At 41.4% G+C, this 16,392-nt stretch overlaps 1 protein-coding gene across 2 annotated transcripts in view; it reads left to right on the forward strand.

Moving 5' to 3' along the window:
- pip5k1ca (phosphatidylinositol-4-phosphate 5-kinase, type I, gamma a) overlaps positions 1 to 16,392 on the forward strand; it is a 61,470-nt gene that overhangs the window by 37,498 nt on the left and 7,580 nt on the right. For both annotated transcript variants that reach the window (XM_042482431.1, XM_042482439.1), the window contains exons 8-16: positions 196 to 404; positions 1,599 to 1,682; positions 2,322 to 2,370; positions 3,978 to 4,062; positions 5,168 to 5,329; positions 6,067 to 6,208; positions 6,430 to 6,462; positions 6,738 to 6,857; positions 10,825 to 11,089. In XM_042482431.1, coding sequence (XP_042338365.1) covers positions 196 to 404; positions 1,599 to 1,682; positions 2,322 to 2,370; positions 3,978 to 4,062; positions 5,168 to 5,329; positions 6,067 to 6,208; positions 6,430 to 6,462; positions 6,738 to 6,857; positions 10,825 to 11,089 — 1,149 coding nt within the window. The remainder of the gene's footprint in view (positions 1 to 195; positions 405 to 1,598; positions 1,683 to 2,321; positions 2,371 to 3,977; positions 4,063 to 5,167; positions 5,330 to 6,066; positions 6,209 to 6,429; positions 6,463 to 6,737; positions 6,858 to 10,824; positions 11,090 to 16,392) is intronic.

A 16,392-nucleotide genomic window follows, 5' to 3' on the forward strand; every position in this document is an offset into this window, starting at 1 on the left:
GTGCATGTGCTCGGAGGGAATATGTGCACACACTGGCTTGTTCTGCATTGTTTAATAATGTGTACATCACTGTTTGTATAGCTCATTTTCTTCTGCATAAACTTCTTATGGTTCTCATTCCCTGTCTCTCTATTCCCCCTGAAAGCTTTCACCCAGATTTATACGTCAGTCAATCTGGATGTGTCTTTTGCTCAGGTGCTGGAAAGCTTTAAGATCATGGACTACAGTCTGCTGCTCGGGGTTCACAACATGGACCAGGCGGAGAGGGAGAGGCAGATGGAGGGCTCCCAGGGCGGCAGCGATGAGAAGAGGCCAGTGGCCCAGCAGAAGGCCCTGTACTCCACCGCCATGGAGTCCATCCAGGGAGGAGCTGCCTGCGGAGGGTCCATCGACACCGACGACACGTGAGTTTAGCCAGAGGGTCAAGAGGCGGTTGGTAAAAGAACCAGTTAAAAAATGTGACACTCAGACTTCTTGCCATATCACCAGTGCAATATAAATGAATAATAACCTTTTGTTGATTAGAGCACTTCAATGGAAATTATTTCATCCATTTCTCAGACCTCTTCAAATCAAGACAGTTTCCACTCATGTTAATGCTCACACTTCATCTGACACCTCAACTGCTTTTAGTGCTTCAGTTTAAACGAGTCCTGCACAGGTCTGATGTTCAACATCGGTGAACCGAAACAGCGAAGTGCAACACCACACCTGTTCCACCACCCAAATATAAACGGCTTATTACTTCAGCAGCCCGAACCTGTTGACACAAGATTTACTGCCCAACCCAAAACTGCAAATCCCATAATAATCATATGTTGTTCAAATATTTTGGTGAGGCAGAACATTTTAAGTCTTTATTTTGGGCCAACTAAGACGTTATATATTAAAAAAAAAAAGGCTAATTCAGGAAGTGATTTTTATTCTATTGTAATACATTTATCATCTAAATGCTAAAATCCAACCCTCACGTTCTTTTTTTTCACACAAAGCCAAACACGGAAACAAAATTAAGACAAAATACCATTCAAGAATTACCTTTTGTTTTTGGGGTCACCTGCCATGTTACCAACTCGGACTCTGATTTAAATCACAACTCTCAGACAAAATTTCACAGCCAAACTATTAAATTTTTTTTTTTTACTTTTAACAAGATTTAAAACTTGCAATTTACAGTCTAAAATTTGAAACGAGCTTTTAAAACAACACTTGAGAGCTTAAAAAGGTGATACTGAAGCAGGTTGCTCTACTTTCATTGAGCCTGATGGCAAACTTGAGATTTACCCATCACACAGTCAGTGATGTCGAGCCGCGAGGTCTCAGGCTGCGCTCAGGTTCAGCGGAGATTATAAGGTTGGCAATACGACGAGAGGTCAAAACCTTTGGTCTGTGAAGTGAAGGCAGGCAGAGATTAGCTGGGGATGAATTAATGAATGTAGTCTGAAAGACTAGAAAATAATGCTTAAAAATGTCGAAAAACATTGAATACTTCCTGTTACTGGACAGGTTTTACTGTTAGTTTACTCAAGGAAGTGTGTATTTTATAGTAACATATAGTAGTAGTTTTCATCTCAGATTTATTTTGATTCTCATTTCAGGATGGGTGGTATCCCGGCTGTGAACGGAAAAGGGGAGAGACTTCTTCTCTACATCGGAATCATCGACATCCTGCAGTCCTACAGGTGATCATCGCAGTACTCACAGTAGTGATCATCAAAGTACTCACAGTAGTGATCATCGCAGTACTCACAGTAGTGATTGTTACAGTACTCACAGTAGTGATTGTTACAGTACTCACAGTAGTGATTGTCATAGTATTCACATTAGTGATCATCATATACTTGCAGTAGTGATCATCATATACTCACAGTAGTGATCATTGCAGCACTCACAATAATGATTGTTACAGTACTCACAGTAGTGATCATCAAAGTACTCACAGTAGGGATCGTCACAGTACTCACAGTAGTGATCATCACAGTACTCACAGTAGTGATCATCACAGTACTCACAGTAGTGATTGTTACAGTACTCACAGTAGTGATTGTTACAGTACTCACAGTAGTGATCATCACAGTAGTGATCGTCGCAGTACTCACAGTAGTGATCATCACAGGTCATCAGCTATAAATCTTCTTCATCTTTATGCACATGTTGTGCCTGTCTGCTGCAGTGTTGGGCTTTTTTTCACATACACACTGAAGTTAATCTCTTCAGACGGTACGACAGGCATGTCACCTATATTAATTTGCCTTTGATCCCAATATATAAGACATGTTTAACGTCACCGTGTTAAACTGTGCCTCTCTTTGTCTCTGCAGGCTAATCAAGAAACTGGAGCACACGTGGAAGGCTCTGGTTCATGACGGGGTGAGTTTTTAATAGCTTGTCACACAGAGACACTGATGGTCAGAAACATAAAGTACAGACACTCCTACAGGCACTCGTTCTCAATACGTGTATCAACTAAAACACACTGATTCTTCAGGTACCAAAAAACATGAAATTGCCTCAACTGTCTTGTATTACGGCATAACTCAGACATGTGACTGGTTTTGTTTACATACCGTCTGGTCCTCTCTGAGGAGAGTACACAGAGGAACAACAGTTACATTTAGCGAAGCCCAGACTCCATTAAACAGCCTCAAGCAGTTTTGGGATCTTAGTGCCTGCTAGGACTTTTATTAGCTTCAAGTTTGGCGAACTCTGTTTTTTTATTTGAAGAACAGCTTGTCTGTCTGTGTATTTCTATTTCACTCTTTCAACCTCCACAACTAAAACTGTGAATATCCTCAGGCCCAGCGGCTCTGTCCTCCCTGGACTTCACACAGTTATTGAAGAGGTTACAAGTCTATGTGGACTCGTTAATGTCTGTGGATGTATCTGTGTATTGAAGCTTTATAAGCAGAGCTGCAGGTTACTCGAATGTGAATTATAAGCCTATCAGCAGCCACAGTTGTCTTTTATGGAGCTAATATTTTCTTATAGCTGTATACACGAGTTCATTCTCATTGATTTCTTTCACTGTCGGAAAGATTAGTGAGGTTTGTTTGTATTAAATCACCTTTATGAATAGTCAACCTTTGTTTCAGCAGACACGGACGCACACACAGTGAACCTGCACACTCTTCTGATGACAAACATAAATTCTTACTATTTAATTAAATGTGTGCACCTATATTTATATTAATGACTGTGTATCACAGTCATTTTAGTACACTACCATAAACAGATAAGACCTGAACCATGAGGACTGCCAGCTCATACATGCAATATTTCAAATAGTGTACTGCCAAGTCATTGTTGCATAAATGTACCAAAACAGTCAGAACACCCTGTGATAGGATGAGCAAATGGATAAAGTTTAAAAAAGCACCTCACATCTACTGGGGGCTTCACGCTGAACATCATCATCAGACTTTTCTCAAGATAGAATCAGTCCCATAAATCTCTCCTTACTCACTCCACTCTCCCACTCGGAAAAACACCTATATGCAAGATATACGTGGGAGAGCGAGCGACCCTGTAACAGGCTCCTGTGCGTCACAGCTGCTGATGATAATAGGTACTCCACACACACACACACACACACACACACACACACACACACACGCTCACTCTCTGTTCCATGCAGTCGCCTCAGTTGGGTGAAAGATGTTACTCATGGTGAAGTCCAGTGATGATGATGCAGATCCTCCATCCTACAGTCAACCAAACACCAAGTGTCATCTGTCAGTCTGCTGCAGGCAGTGTGATCTCAGCCTGCTGCAACATAAATAATGCAGAGACGTGTCTGTACTCTTGTCCGACTGTGTCTCTGTCTGTCATTTGGCTTTGTTTCTGTGTCGTTCTGTCTGCTGGTTTTGACCTAGAGAAAAGAATTACTGAAACGGGACTAATGGACAGTTTAATCTCCTGTAAACACCGGTCGGATCATTTTGTCCATGCACTGATTGTCTCATTAATCTCTCCCTCAGGACACGGTGTCAGTCCACCGGCCTGGCTTCTACGCCGACAGGTTCTTCAAGTTCATGAGCAGCACGGTGTTCAAGAAGAGCTCCTGTGAGTTCAATTTACGTCCACACACTGCCTTACATAGTCAGAGTCTCGGGGCTGTGTGGGAAGAGCCACAGGCGCAAATGTCAGATGCCAGGCTTTTGTCTTCTTTTACTGCCGAGCCTTGACAGGAAAATCAGATACAGGAGCTAACTGCCTTATTAGGCGCTGCTCCGTGTCATGTGAGAGTTTAACATCTGTTTGATCCCTGCGCAGTTTTCTTTTCCATCACCTTCCCAAGATTTCTGTGTAATGAGGGAGGAAGGCAGGCGTAAAACCTCTCAGTTTTTACTTCTACTTCCAGTTTATATTGTATTATTAAACTGCAGCCTCACAGGGTGAAAATCCTGTAGAGCCACTCAGTAATACTTTAAATTCACATGCTGGTACACGGCTCTTTTCCATGTCAGTCTGATGGTTCGAGTTACTATGATTTGTGTAGACTGACTCTTTAAAAACTTTGGGATTTCCTCTATTCTTTATGACTTGAGATTTTTATTTTAAATATAACATCAGACTGTAAATCAGAAAAGGATTCAAACAAAATACAAAGTTGCTTTCTTAGAAAAGAGAAAAGTAAAGAAATGCTTTGGTGTGAGTTGCAGAGTGTTTTATTGGCTGTAAGTGTCTGTTTTGCTCAGGACAGCACGAAATCTAAACATTAATGGCGTCCTCTTTAGTTAAGCTGTAGAGTCAGCTAGCTCAGTGGTGCTAGCTGAGCTAGCAGTAGATGCACACTTCCTTCATAGTTTGGTAAAAAGAAAATAGTTCCTACGTGAATTGGCTCACAACATCTGTGGATTATCTTGAGTAACCGGATCACAGTTTTTGGAGAGAGTTTTGTTTTTTTGGTGCACCACAGGCTGAGTGCCAAATAATTCTAGTATTTTGGTGAGCCATCTCTCTGGCTGATTTCTCCAACATTCAGCAAATCACACCAAAACAACCTAGACTGATAAGCAGAACCGCATGTAAGTGGAAAAAATATGTAATTGTGATTTTGGGGTAAACTGCTTATTGAGTCTTTTTTCTCTGAAAGATCAGTATCCACGTATCACGCATCCTTGTTTTCCCAAGTTATTGAATACGTCATTGTACAATATCCCTCCAGCTCTGAAGTCATCTCCATCCAAGAAGGGTCGTGTGTCATTGACGGTGCCTAAGTGTGCTGGTCCCGGTGCAGCCTGGTCCGCCAGCCAGCTGCCCTCTGAGAGAGACGAGAACATCTACGACCTGAGAGGAGCTCGCAGCTTCCCGACGCTGGAGGACGAGGGTAAATAACTCTGCAGTGACTGAACAAAACATAACCAGACACAGATAATAGGAAGCAAAGTCTCTCACAGGTGCAGATTCACCATCAGTTGTCGGGGAGTTTTGACTTTGCCAGCAGGCCTCTGACACGTTTCACTGGCTCTGCACTTCACTGCAGCTCAGAGTTAAATGTAGTTCAGCTCACGTTGAGAAGGATTGCAGCTTCTGTCCACTTGACATTAAAATGTTTCGCAGTCTCGTCTTGTAAACGATAGCAGCATTTAGCTTTAAGCGCCACATATCGGGAACAAATTCCCAGAAAACTGCAAGTGTGCTGGCTCTCATTTCTTTTAAAAACGAGACCGAAGACTTTTGTGTTTGTCGCTTCTTTTAATTAAGTCAAATAATTATTCATTTCTTATCTCGGAGTGACTTTTATTCTTGTGTTTTATACCCGTCTTATTGTGTTTTAGGTTTTTTCCTCTTTAATAACTGTTTTTAATTGTGTTAAAATGTCCTTTTATATCTGTTTCTTTTGCACTTTGATGCCACACTAAAAATAAACTTGCCTCACCTAAACAACAGGCAAGTTAAACTGTTGTCATGGGAATGAAAAGATAACACAATCAGAACAGCACTTACGAAAAAGTTAAGATAAGGGCTAAAAATAAAAATTAACAGCTCTCTCAGAGATAAATAATATACGTGTGTGTGTGTGTGTGTGTGTGTGTGTATATCTCTCTCCTCCTTCCTCTCCAGGGCGACCAGATCTTCTTCCATGTACTCCTCCGTCGTTTGAAGAGGCCACTACAGCATCAATCGCCACCACTCTCTCCTCCACCACCTCTCTGTCCATCCCCGAGAGATCCCCCTCTGACACAGCTGAGCACCCCCGCTACAGGTGCTAACACACACACACAGACACACACACTTCGAAACATTTGACATTACTTTATTGAAGCAATGGGTATTACTTTATTGTTTAAACAGAGAAAATGTGCGTTGTGGAGTCGGCAGTTGCTCATGTTGGTGTTTTAGGAGCCACAGCTGCATGTTGCATGTGAGCTAGCTGCTGCAGTTGTCATAAACAGCTTGTTCTGACACTTTGTCTTTTGTCTCCAGGAGGCACACCCAGTCTCTCAGCCATGATGGGAGGTGAGTTGAGAGCATGAATGCTACTTTCACTTCATAAACCTTTTGAGGCAGCATTAACGGTAGTGTTTTTACACATTTTTGCGGGTTGCCAGCTTCATGTTTTCACAGCATTAGACATTTCTGGGTGTGGTGGGTGTGTAGAAAAGAAAATGTGAGGTCAGACTGTTGGTCGGTGCTTTTATGAGAGGGCCCATTCTTCCTGTTGCTAAGATGTGGCTGTGTTTGTTTTTTCACACGTGTTTCATTTCCTGTGTGTGTTATTTGTTCATGTTCAGGACTCAGGAGGAGCTGCGTGTGCGTGAGGAGGATCAACAGACCATCACAGTGGAGGTGGAGCTGAAGAGACCCGACAGCGAGCCAACCATCTCCGTTCCACAGCCGTCAACTGAAACCAGGTACACAAACAACACGATGCTAAACAGAAACGACATCTTTTAGACACTACAATGCATCAAAACTACAAAAATGATGAAACAAATAAGCGAATCATCCAGTTTGAGTCCACATTTTGCGCAAATCTGTAATGGAAACCGGCCGTTAGTCTGTCTTGAAACATGTTGCCACATTCAGCACACATGTAAACACATCAACTCTCCATTATGAAAATATCTTTTAATATGTTATACATAATATATTAAATATACCATTTGTCTATATACACTAAATAGACCATCAATATAACTAAGACACACGTCTGTGATCTTTTTTTCTCTGAAAAATAAACAAAAAGAGCTCTGTCATACAGTGAACATGTGACCCCGATACAGGATGATGAGCTGTGGCGATGTAATGAGTCCCTCATGACCTCGATCACCACCGTGACTCAGTTTGATGCCGCACTATAAATAACCTGTCGCCGGTGTCTCACCTGAGCTCAGCCAGCTGTTAAAGTAGCACATCCCACCTGTGTGTGTGTCTCTCTCTCTCTCTCTCACATACACACACACACACACACACACACACACACACACAAACACACACACACACACATAATATCTGATATGGCCCACAGAGAAACACTGAAAGCAGCTTGACCCATTTGTTTATGGGACTCTGGGGTCCTCAGATAAATGCTGCAGGCACTTTGTGGAAGAGGCATCATCTCTACAGTAATTAGGTTATGAGAGAGTGCGCACATGCATGTAAATTTGTGTGTGTGAGCAGTGTGTGTTCTTTAATGGGGGTGACACTGCGAGGCAGACACGGGGCCGAAGGAGCCCTGACATGTGGGAACCCGTCAGTGGAAGTAGGGCAGTGGGGCAGCAAGCCTGCAGGCCTGCTGGGGCTGCTCCCATGAAGCTGGGGTGACCTGATACTTTGCAAATAATAACCTGTTTTTTAATTAACCTGCTGAAACCTGGAGCAACATTTTTTCTTGTGCTGCTTTCAGATGCCTTTCACGAGTATTTAAACCCTGAATGCGATTTCTTTCAAAAACATAACAAAAGAGGCAATGAGCTATGAAATGTGTCAGAAATTGCAAGGAATTAGTAAATTTAGGAAATGATTTTTAAAACCAAGGGAAGGGACTCCCTGTAGTTCACCTGGTAGAGCGGGCGCCCCATGTACAGCAGCTGTCTCCCTGCCACAATAGCAGCAGCAGGTTCAACTCTAACCTGCAGCCCTTTGCTGCATGTCATCCCCTCTCTCTCCCCCCTTACACGCTTAAACTGTCTTATTAAAATAAAGGCAAAAGTCAAAGAAAAAAAAAGAAAAAACACATTAATGATTATGATAATTACATATTACTAATTAATTTTTACAGAAATGATATAATTTTTAAGCAATTTTTCTAGGTCATTTCCTTGTTTTTTTTGTTTTTTTTTTAAAAATTGTATATTATTTATTAAATTGTTATTCGACTAATACTTAGGTAATTTTCTTGTACTTTTTACAAATTTCTTGCAATTAACTCAGATTTCAAAGCATTAAAGTTTATTGGTTTGGCCTTATTTAAAAGTAAAATTGCATCAGAAGATGAAAACAACAAAAACACAACTCAAAAACACAACAGCAAATACAAAAACGCCATGTGTGAGCTGCATGAGGCAAACAGAGCTGATGGAAGTGGGGCTCACATTTTCGCCCTCGTTAGGTCAGCGAGGATGAGGGTGTGGTTGCAGAGGGAAACCAAGTGAATAATTGGGTCTGATGCTGAGACGGCAGCGGCTAGACATATGGCCCGAGGGTCTGGAAGGAGCTGGTTGGCGGGGAGGAGAGAGGGGGCTGGTGAGAGCAGCTGAGGGTGCGACTGAATTTACAGAAATATATAGAGGAAAAAAGAGTAGCAAATGAAACAAAGGGAAGATGAAACATTTTGAAACCTTGGACCTTTTTTATATAAAAATTCAAAAAAACACAATCAATTTTTACTTCAGAATCTTTTAACTGAAGATTTTCTATAAAGTGGCTGTTTTTAGCAATAACAATTAATCATTATGTAGATTCTTTAATGAAAAAGAGAAAAAACAGGTGCATTTGTTTTTGTACCGTGTGTTGCATGGTGGTGGAGGTTGGCCGGGACATTTCTTGTGAAGTCACGCCTTATTATTAACAATTATATTAGGGGTCCTGGATGAAAACTGTCTCCAGATAATGTGAAAAATTCAGTGTGAAATGAGTTTCTTATGAAAAAAATATTGCTACAAATCATTGTAGAAATGCACAACACAACAAAAATGGGAGAAAATTGGCTTTAGTTCAGAGTGGGAATTGTAATTATGCTCTACCTATCATATATATAAATATATATATATATATATATATATATTAAATGCACTAGTACTATCAACTTAATATTTTAATCACTGTGATCAAGTGATCCTATTATCGTTATTTTGTCCTTTTCATTTTATTTATATTGGTCTAATTGGGTTTTTTTCTTTCTTTTTTCTGTTTGTGAGATTATATTTTTGCCATCATGTTGTCATCTATGCTGTGTATATTATTATTAGCCTGTAAATAAAAATCTCTCTACAGAAAAAAGAAAAGAAAACAAAAAACAATGGGAGAGTGAGAAAGATAAAAATGTTGTAAATAAGTAAAAACAGAAATACAGAGAAAGAAAAGAGCAGTAAACAAACAAAGGGGGTCATTTATAAAGAGTGACAAAAGAGATTTTAAGGATATATCCAAATGAATGATGGGGCAGAAGAGAGAGTTTCTGCATCGCAACCCCCATCCCACCCCCCCTCATAAACTCAGCCAATCGTACCTCTCTTCGAGATGCCAGCTCAGCTTTTTTGCCTCAGCGGCCGGCTGCTGGGCTTTTCCTCCGCTGGAGCTCAGCTCAAACACAGAAGCTGAGAAAGCAATGTGGATGCGCCCAAATCCATCCTAATAGTTGATGATCTGGCCAGGAACAATAGAGGATTGTGGCAGCACACAGCCAGCTGGCAAATCTTTCAGCTTAAGCAGCTAACCACAAACACCCACACACACACATCTGTTGAGTTTTAGCCAGAACCAGTTTTCTCTAATAGCTCGGTGCTGTTCGTCTGTCCTCCTGCAGCAAAGTAGCTTATGGCAAGTGACCCAATTAATGGCTCTCGTTGGCAACTGCTGTGTGTGTGTGTGTCTGTCTGTATCGGTAACCAGGTCGTTTATTTACTCCTTAAACTACACAGAGATGACTTCACAATGCTATTTTAAAGATTAACGTTGTATTTTTGTTTTTCTACCCCTGCATAAGGCCAAGTATACTGTGTGTGGTGAGATGGACGGATGCATGTGTTCTAAAAACAACATTAAGTTCATTTTTGTAGTTTGGGGAGCTTATTTGGCCAGTTATAAAATCAGTCAACAGTTGCAGCAGCAGCTATGAGGCAGGGCATGAAGGCGACTACAGTACTTAAAAACCACTTGGCTTCATTTTCAGCGTCAGAGGTTGCCCCTCGGTACAGTCCGAGCACGCAGAAATGATACATGTACAACGGATTCAGTGTGATTTACACTTTACAGGGAAATCAATATTTCCAATGTTCATCATGAATAAACGTTCATAAGTTCGCTTAGAAATCGTTAAAAAAGTCATCACATTTTAAAGTTTCCGTCAGAGTCAAAGCAATCCACTCATAGTTGTCTGAACACCTGCGGGTGAATTGCAAACAGGAACTGTTCACAGCTAATTTGGTTCACTTTTAATGGTGCCAATGTGCCAGAATGTAAACAAATAAAAACCAAATTATAGCCCACAGCGTGACTGAATCCATGGAAAAATTACACCTCCTGTTTACATCTCCTCGAACATTATTGGAGGGCAAAATTGTCTTGATTTTTTCTGAGAAGCTCCCACAGAGTCAGACTTTGACATCCCCGGCTCAACATTTATTCACTTACAATCCCATTTCCACCTTCCCACAGTGAGGTCCAGGAAGGAGCAGGCGCCGAGGCTGCAGAGGCTGCAGCAGCACCCTCCAGCTCTACGTCGGCACCTGAAGCAGCTGCCTCGTCCTCCTCGTCTGCCCCAGCTGCTCCCTCTTCTCCCGGGGCAGCCGAAGAAGCCCCATCCAGTCCCAAGGTGATGGTGGTGGAGGCGGACAGGGTCAGCCAGGTGTCCGGCTCAGGGTGCACCAGCCAGGCTTCAGTCGATGATGAAGATGACGTGCCAATCACAGATATCTACTTTGTGAGTAAAACCCTCCACACACACACACACACACACACACACACACACACACACACACACACACACACACAGACTCAGTAAGCACATCTCAGACACTAGGACTGGCTCCTGCAGAGCCCGGGAGGTGCCATGGAGAGAAAAAAAGAAAAAACTGAGGCCATGTTTAATTAAATCGAGTGCTTGAGATGCTATTGTGCAGCCTTGTCGTTTTGCTGTACTATAGACTGGACTCAAGATTGGTTAATTCATTCCCTTATTTTGGTTAATTCATCAATTGAGATAGAAATCGTTCCTTCGTTTTGATTAATTTGTGGCCTCAAATTAGATAGGATGATCAAATCATTTTAATCCAGCTGCCACCTGCGTAAGGCACGTGTCCTGGGTTGATATGGAAAGACTCTTTAATTAAAAAAGTAAAGTCTAAAGTATTACTTTATTGTGGGGGTGATTTATCAAGACGTTGACAAATTTGCTTTGCAAGGATTATAGTTAAAGGCAGTTATGTAGAATTTTGGGAGCTTGTGTATTATATCGTCAGCATTATACTGTCTTGCTCGATGTAACGTAATCAAACATTATACTTATTTTGTGCAAACAAATTAACCAAAACAAGGTAAAAAATTAGTCAAATTGAGGGAACTAAATATATCTAAATTTATTTTTTCTCTCCGTGGCACCTCTCGGGCTCTGCAGGCTTCCATCATCTCTCATCTGTTTTGAGTTTGCCTTTTTTATTTAGCCATCATATCATCTCCAGTATGTAATCAGCGTCAATGCATATTGGCTGACATGAGATATATTAAAACAGTGCGTTTCTGATGATAAAGTATAGGGCTGAGCTGTATGATCTCCCACAGAGGCGTTGACTTGATGGACCACAGAAAGGGCGTAGCAACTCAGGCTGGTATGGGAATAAGAGTGTGTGCTTGCAGTGTGTGGTGCATTTAATTAAAGCAACTACAAGGAGTTTTTAACTGCTTTTGAAACAGTCTCTATGAGACCATCAGTGAGAAGACTGGCTATATAACTATAGATATTCTTAGTATCTGTTTCCGGGTACAATATACTGCAATATCAGATAAAACAATTTATTGCACATAGACCAGAATAGCCATTGTTATTATTTCCCAAGACAAAATTGCGCAGTGCATTGCAGACTTATATTTTTGATGTTATAATTTGTGGTCATGGCAGATATTTGGGGCATGATCAGCAAAGATGAGAAGAAAAGATTGGACTGTAGAACAAAAGAAAAGCTAAAAGGGACAGTGCTCCTCCAGGGAGCAAAGGCCATTGACGGATGTCTTCTATTTCACACGGTTATTAGCAGTTTTTTGTAAGTCTCCACATTCGAGCACAGATGAAAAACAAGTCAAAATTGGTTGGTCATTCAGCAGATGGAAAGATCATTTTTGGATGTAAAAGGATCCAAAACCAATCCTGAATTGACCCTTACGAAGTCCCGTCCCCTCTCATCATTATTGTTGCTAGGTCGGACAGCGTTTACAAAAAGAAACACGGTGACACTGGTTCTTTTTTATGGCATGTTACACTGTTTCTTAGATCGTTTCTGGGCGTCAGGCATCATAACTTCAAAAAGCAGACAGTTTTGTAGGCTTACATGTAATAATACAATATGTTAATTTGTTTCTCCAAATATAGATACATGACCTCATTGCTCTACATCCTGGAAACAGTGGTGTTTAAAAAAAGGAAAAAGTATTAAAAATGAGTTTAATCTTTATTTCACTCGCTTCCCAAGCAAATGCATGCGCTAACCAGGATCTTTACGACAAAAGGCTGATGTACTCATGGGAAATGCAGTCCTCATTCTGGGAATTACTACCACTTTTGTCAACAGAGGTTACCAAAATCAGCCAAAAAAAAGAAAGTTCCTTGTAGTTGCTTTTAAGGAATATTTTGACATTTTGGGAAATAGACTCATTCGCCCTCTCGCAGGGAGTTTCATGAGAAGATTGACCTCTTCTTGTCCACTTTGTTTTTTATGGATTCTTTTTTTCAAACATTTCAACATCAGCTTCATATTTGATGTACAGACATGAAAGTTGTATCAGTCTTTTCATGTAATGTTCTCACAGCAAAAAAGCAAATATGAGTATTTCCCAAATTGTAGATTTATTTTGTTACAGTGTTTTGCAGTGTGCACTCTGATTTTTGAGTGTTTGCAGAGTGATAATAGCATGTCAGCATCACATCCTGTCTAATATGAGGCCGCAGACACACACAGCAGCTCATTTTGTGTGAATAACACCCAAAGCTTTTGGAGTTTGTTCAGTCTACAGGATTGCACCACTAAATCAACTGGCTATCATCAGATAAATGTGTTGGCAGGTCTAAATGTGCCCAAATGCACGCCTATAAATGAATGTATGAGTGTCAGGTGGAGGATGGCGAATGGAGTGATCACAGTTACAGATAGAAACGTTCCCACCTGGCCGTGCTCCTACTGGGTGTCTCTTATCAGGAATCAAACACCCTCTAATGCAGCACAGAGGAATCCTAATGGCCAGCAGGTTAGTCAGAGAGCTCCCTCAGTTATTTAACAGCCCTCTCATGTGACCAACTGGCTGATGCTTCAAAAGCCGGACACCCTCTGTACGCAGCAGCAGGGGGTCTGTAGCGCTGCATAAGGTGAGGTGACACTGAAGTTTAACTACACAGAAACACGCTGCAGGCAGTGCAGTCACAAGTGGCCTCGAGGGAAAGTGAGTTGTTAGATCAGCTGTTCAAAAGCTGTCAGAGATCCAGGGCTGCCCCCTGAATGTCTGAGATTCAGATCAACAGCCGGAGACCCCTCAGTTAACTTGAGATTTTGGCTAGTTGCTGGTGTACTGTGCAGTGTACTTCTGGAGACGTTTTGGTCCTCGGACTTTGCTGCGGAGTGAGTGGTCTTGACTTTCACGCTACTCTTTTGGCTGCAGTGGACGTGATGCAGCGGCACAAAGGAAAAGACACTCCTCTAGAGTAATACTGCTTTTCCACCAAAATTAGTGAGTGCACTCAAACGTGAGTAAACCTGCTAAATATAGGCGATTGGTTGTATTCCCACGGCCAGTGAATACACCACTGCATTACACGAGTCTGCCTTTCTGTCAGCTTTTGTGTGTGTGTGTGTGTGTGGGGGGGGGGCTGTTTTGCTGGTGTGTCTGTGCTCCTTCATGGATAGGCAGGAGAGCAGGTAAACATTAGACAGCAGCAGGAACAGAGGTCTTTTCAGTTTTTTTTTCTTAATATATCTTACTTATTCAGTCTGTCTTTCAGACTTGGTGCAGATGTATTTGGATTGGTTTTTAAATGCCGCTTAGGGGAAGATGGACAGTAATTAGTGAAGGCGTGTCATTGCATCTCACTGGTTAAGGACCTTAAATTACCACGTTCACCAGAGTGTTTTATTACCGTCAAAGCTGATTGGAGCCGGAGGCGATACGTGTCTACTGCAGAGGCATTTGACCCGGGTGTGAATGCCAGTTGCATGCATTCTCATTGCATTGCAAAGCATTAAAATAAGGAAGTTGAGTTAAGTTGGGTGTTAATGTTTTTTTTGTGCAGTGGGACTGAGACTTAAGGCTCTGATATAACAGAGTTCCAAACTGTAGCATGAAAGATCCACACAGCCTTGTGTGAGGATTGTGGGCAGGTAGATTGTAAGTGTCAGGATCTCTGTGGCTTCACTCAGTTTGGTCATTCAGCAGCTCTGTCAGCCAACTCGCCATCTGATCATCCTTTGTGCTCCCTCTCTGTTTCTGCTATCTCCATCATCATCATTACTTCTGACATCCCACACAAATCACGTTCCTGCATGGCCGCCCAACCTGCTTTTTTCCATTGCTAAATGCCTCTCATGCTGGTCCACAACATTGACACAGAAACAGCAAGAACCACGAGACTTTTCAGTGTTAATACCCCTGTATTGCTTTTCTAATTGCTTTTTAAATCCTTCAGGAGTTTCAGCTAGCAGAAACACTCTGTGAACCAGCAAAAAATCTTTATTAATGTGCATTGTTGAGCAGCGTCTCCCAGCAGTATTTTCTCAGGATCCATTGCTTACATAATTGCTGCTTGTATATTGACGTCTTTTGTGATTGTAAGCGAGAGAAAAACAATTGTGCCATTACTGCAAAAAAACAAAACAAACACTGGCTGAAGACAGAGAACAATCGGATTTAAAGGAATACTTCACCCCTTAAAAAAACATTTGTGTCATTTTCATCCCGTGTGAAGAAAACTTTTCTCATGCGCCTCCAAGATGAATGAAGAATCCAAAAACAGAAATTTCTGTGCTCTGAAGTCATAGGGTTCACATTTAAGAACCGCAAAACTATATCAAAACTCTCAGGCAACTCGTCGTCATATGCTCAGTACCTCCCAGACAGACAGCCCTATTTCAGCGGGGAACTGAAATGAAAGTGAAACTAACGTACTAGCAACTCCTGTGTTCAGCGAGGTAAAATTACTTTTTTTGTCAATGGAGTCTGGCTTTAAAGACTGCATGGACAAGTCCCACTTTCTGTTCAATTCCCAATCATAAAGGGCTGTCTGTTTGGGAGGTACTGAGCATATTAAGAGATAAATGAGACTTTGATTAGTCTGCACGAGTTGTTTTAGAGTTTGCAAACAGATGTTTTGGTAAAATTTTGCTGTTGTTAAATGCCACCCCCTATAACATCAATTATCAAGATTTTTTAAATTTTTTGAACTTTTGCTCAACATTGAAACATGCAAGAAAAACAACATTTTCTTACTGAATTTAACAAAACACGGGTTAAGTGATTGATGTATAAATGGTCATTTTAGGGGGGTGAAGTGTTCATTGGGTTTGGTAAGCTTATGTTTATACTGCCTGATTCCAAGCACACTAGGGCCTGCTAGCTTGAGTTTTGCAGGAGAAAATCTAATTTCAGTCCTTAAAACAGCCAACAACTTGCATTTCTTTTTCTATGTAACAAATGATTCTGTCCTGTTGTCCTCTGTTTAGTGTAAAGACAAACTGCAGGAGCATCCAGGCAGTGGTCCACATTTTTCAAAGCTTTAAATTACAAAGTATGTTTAAAAAGAAGGGTCAGGGAATATGTTTAAATTTTTATACAAGAGATGACAGCATTTGTGACCATGCAGCTCCTGGGAGAAACACAGCACACCATTTAGCTGTGAGATGGGAGTGATTGCTCAAGACTCAGAGGGACACAGGTGTGTGTGTGTGTGTGTGTGTGTGTGAGTGTGTGTCGTCACTTCACAGGTCCCTCAGAGTGACTCGTGACTAAATTATTCATCCACTATCAGCA

Source organism: Plectropomus leopardus, chromosome 3 (assembly GCF_008729295.1).
Source record: "Plectropomus leopardus isolate mb chromosome 3, YSFRI_Pleo_2.0, whole genome shotgun sequence".
Lineage (NCBI taxonomy): Eukaryota > Metazoa > Chordata > Actinopteri > Perciformes > Serranidae > Plectropomus > Plectropomus leopardus.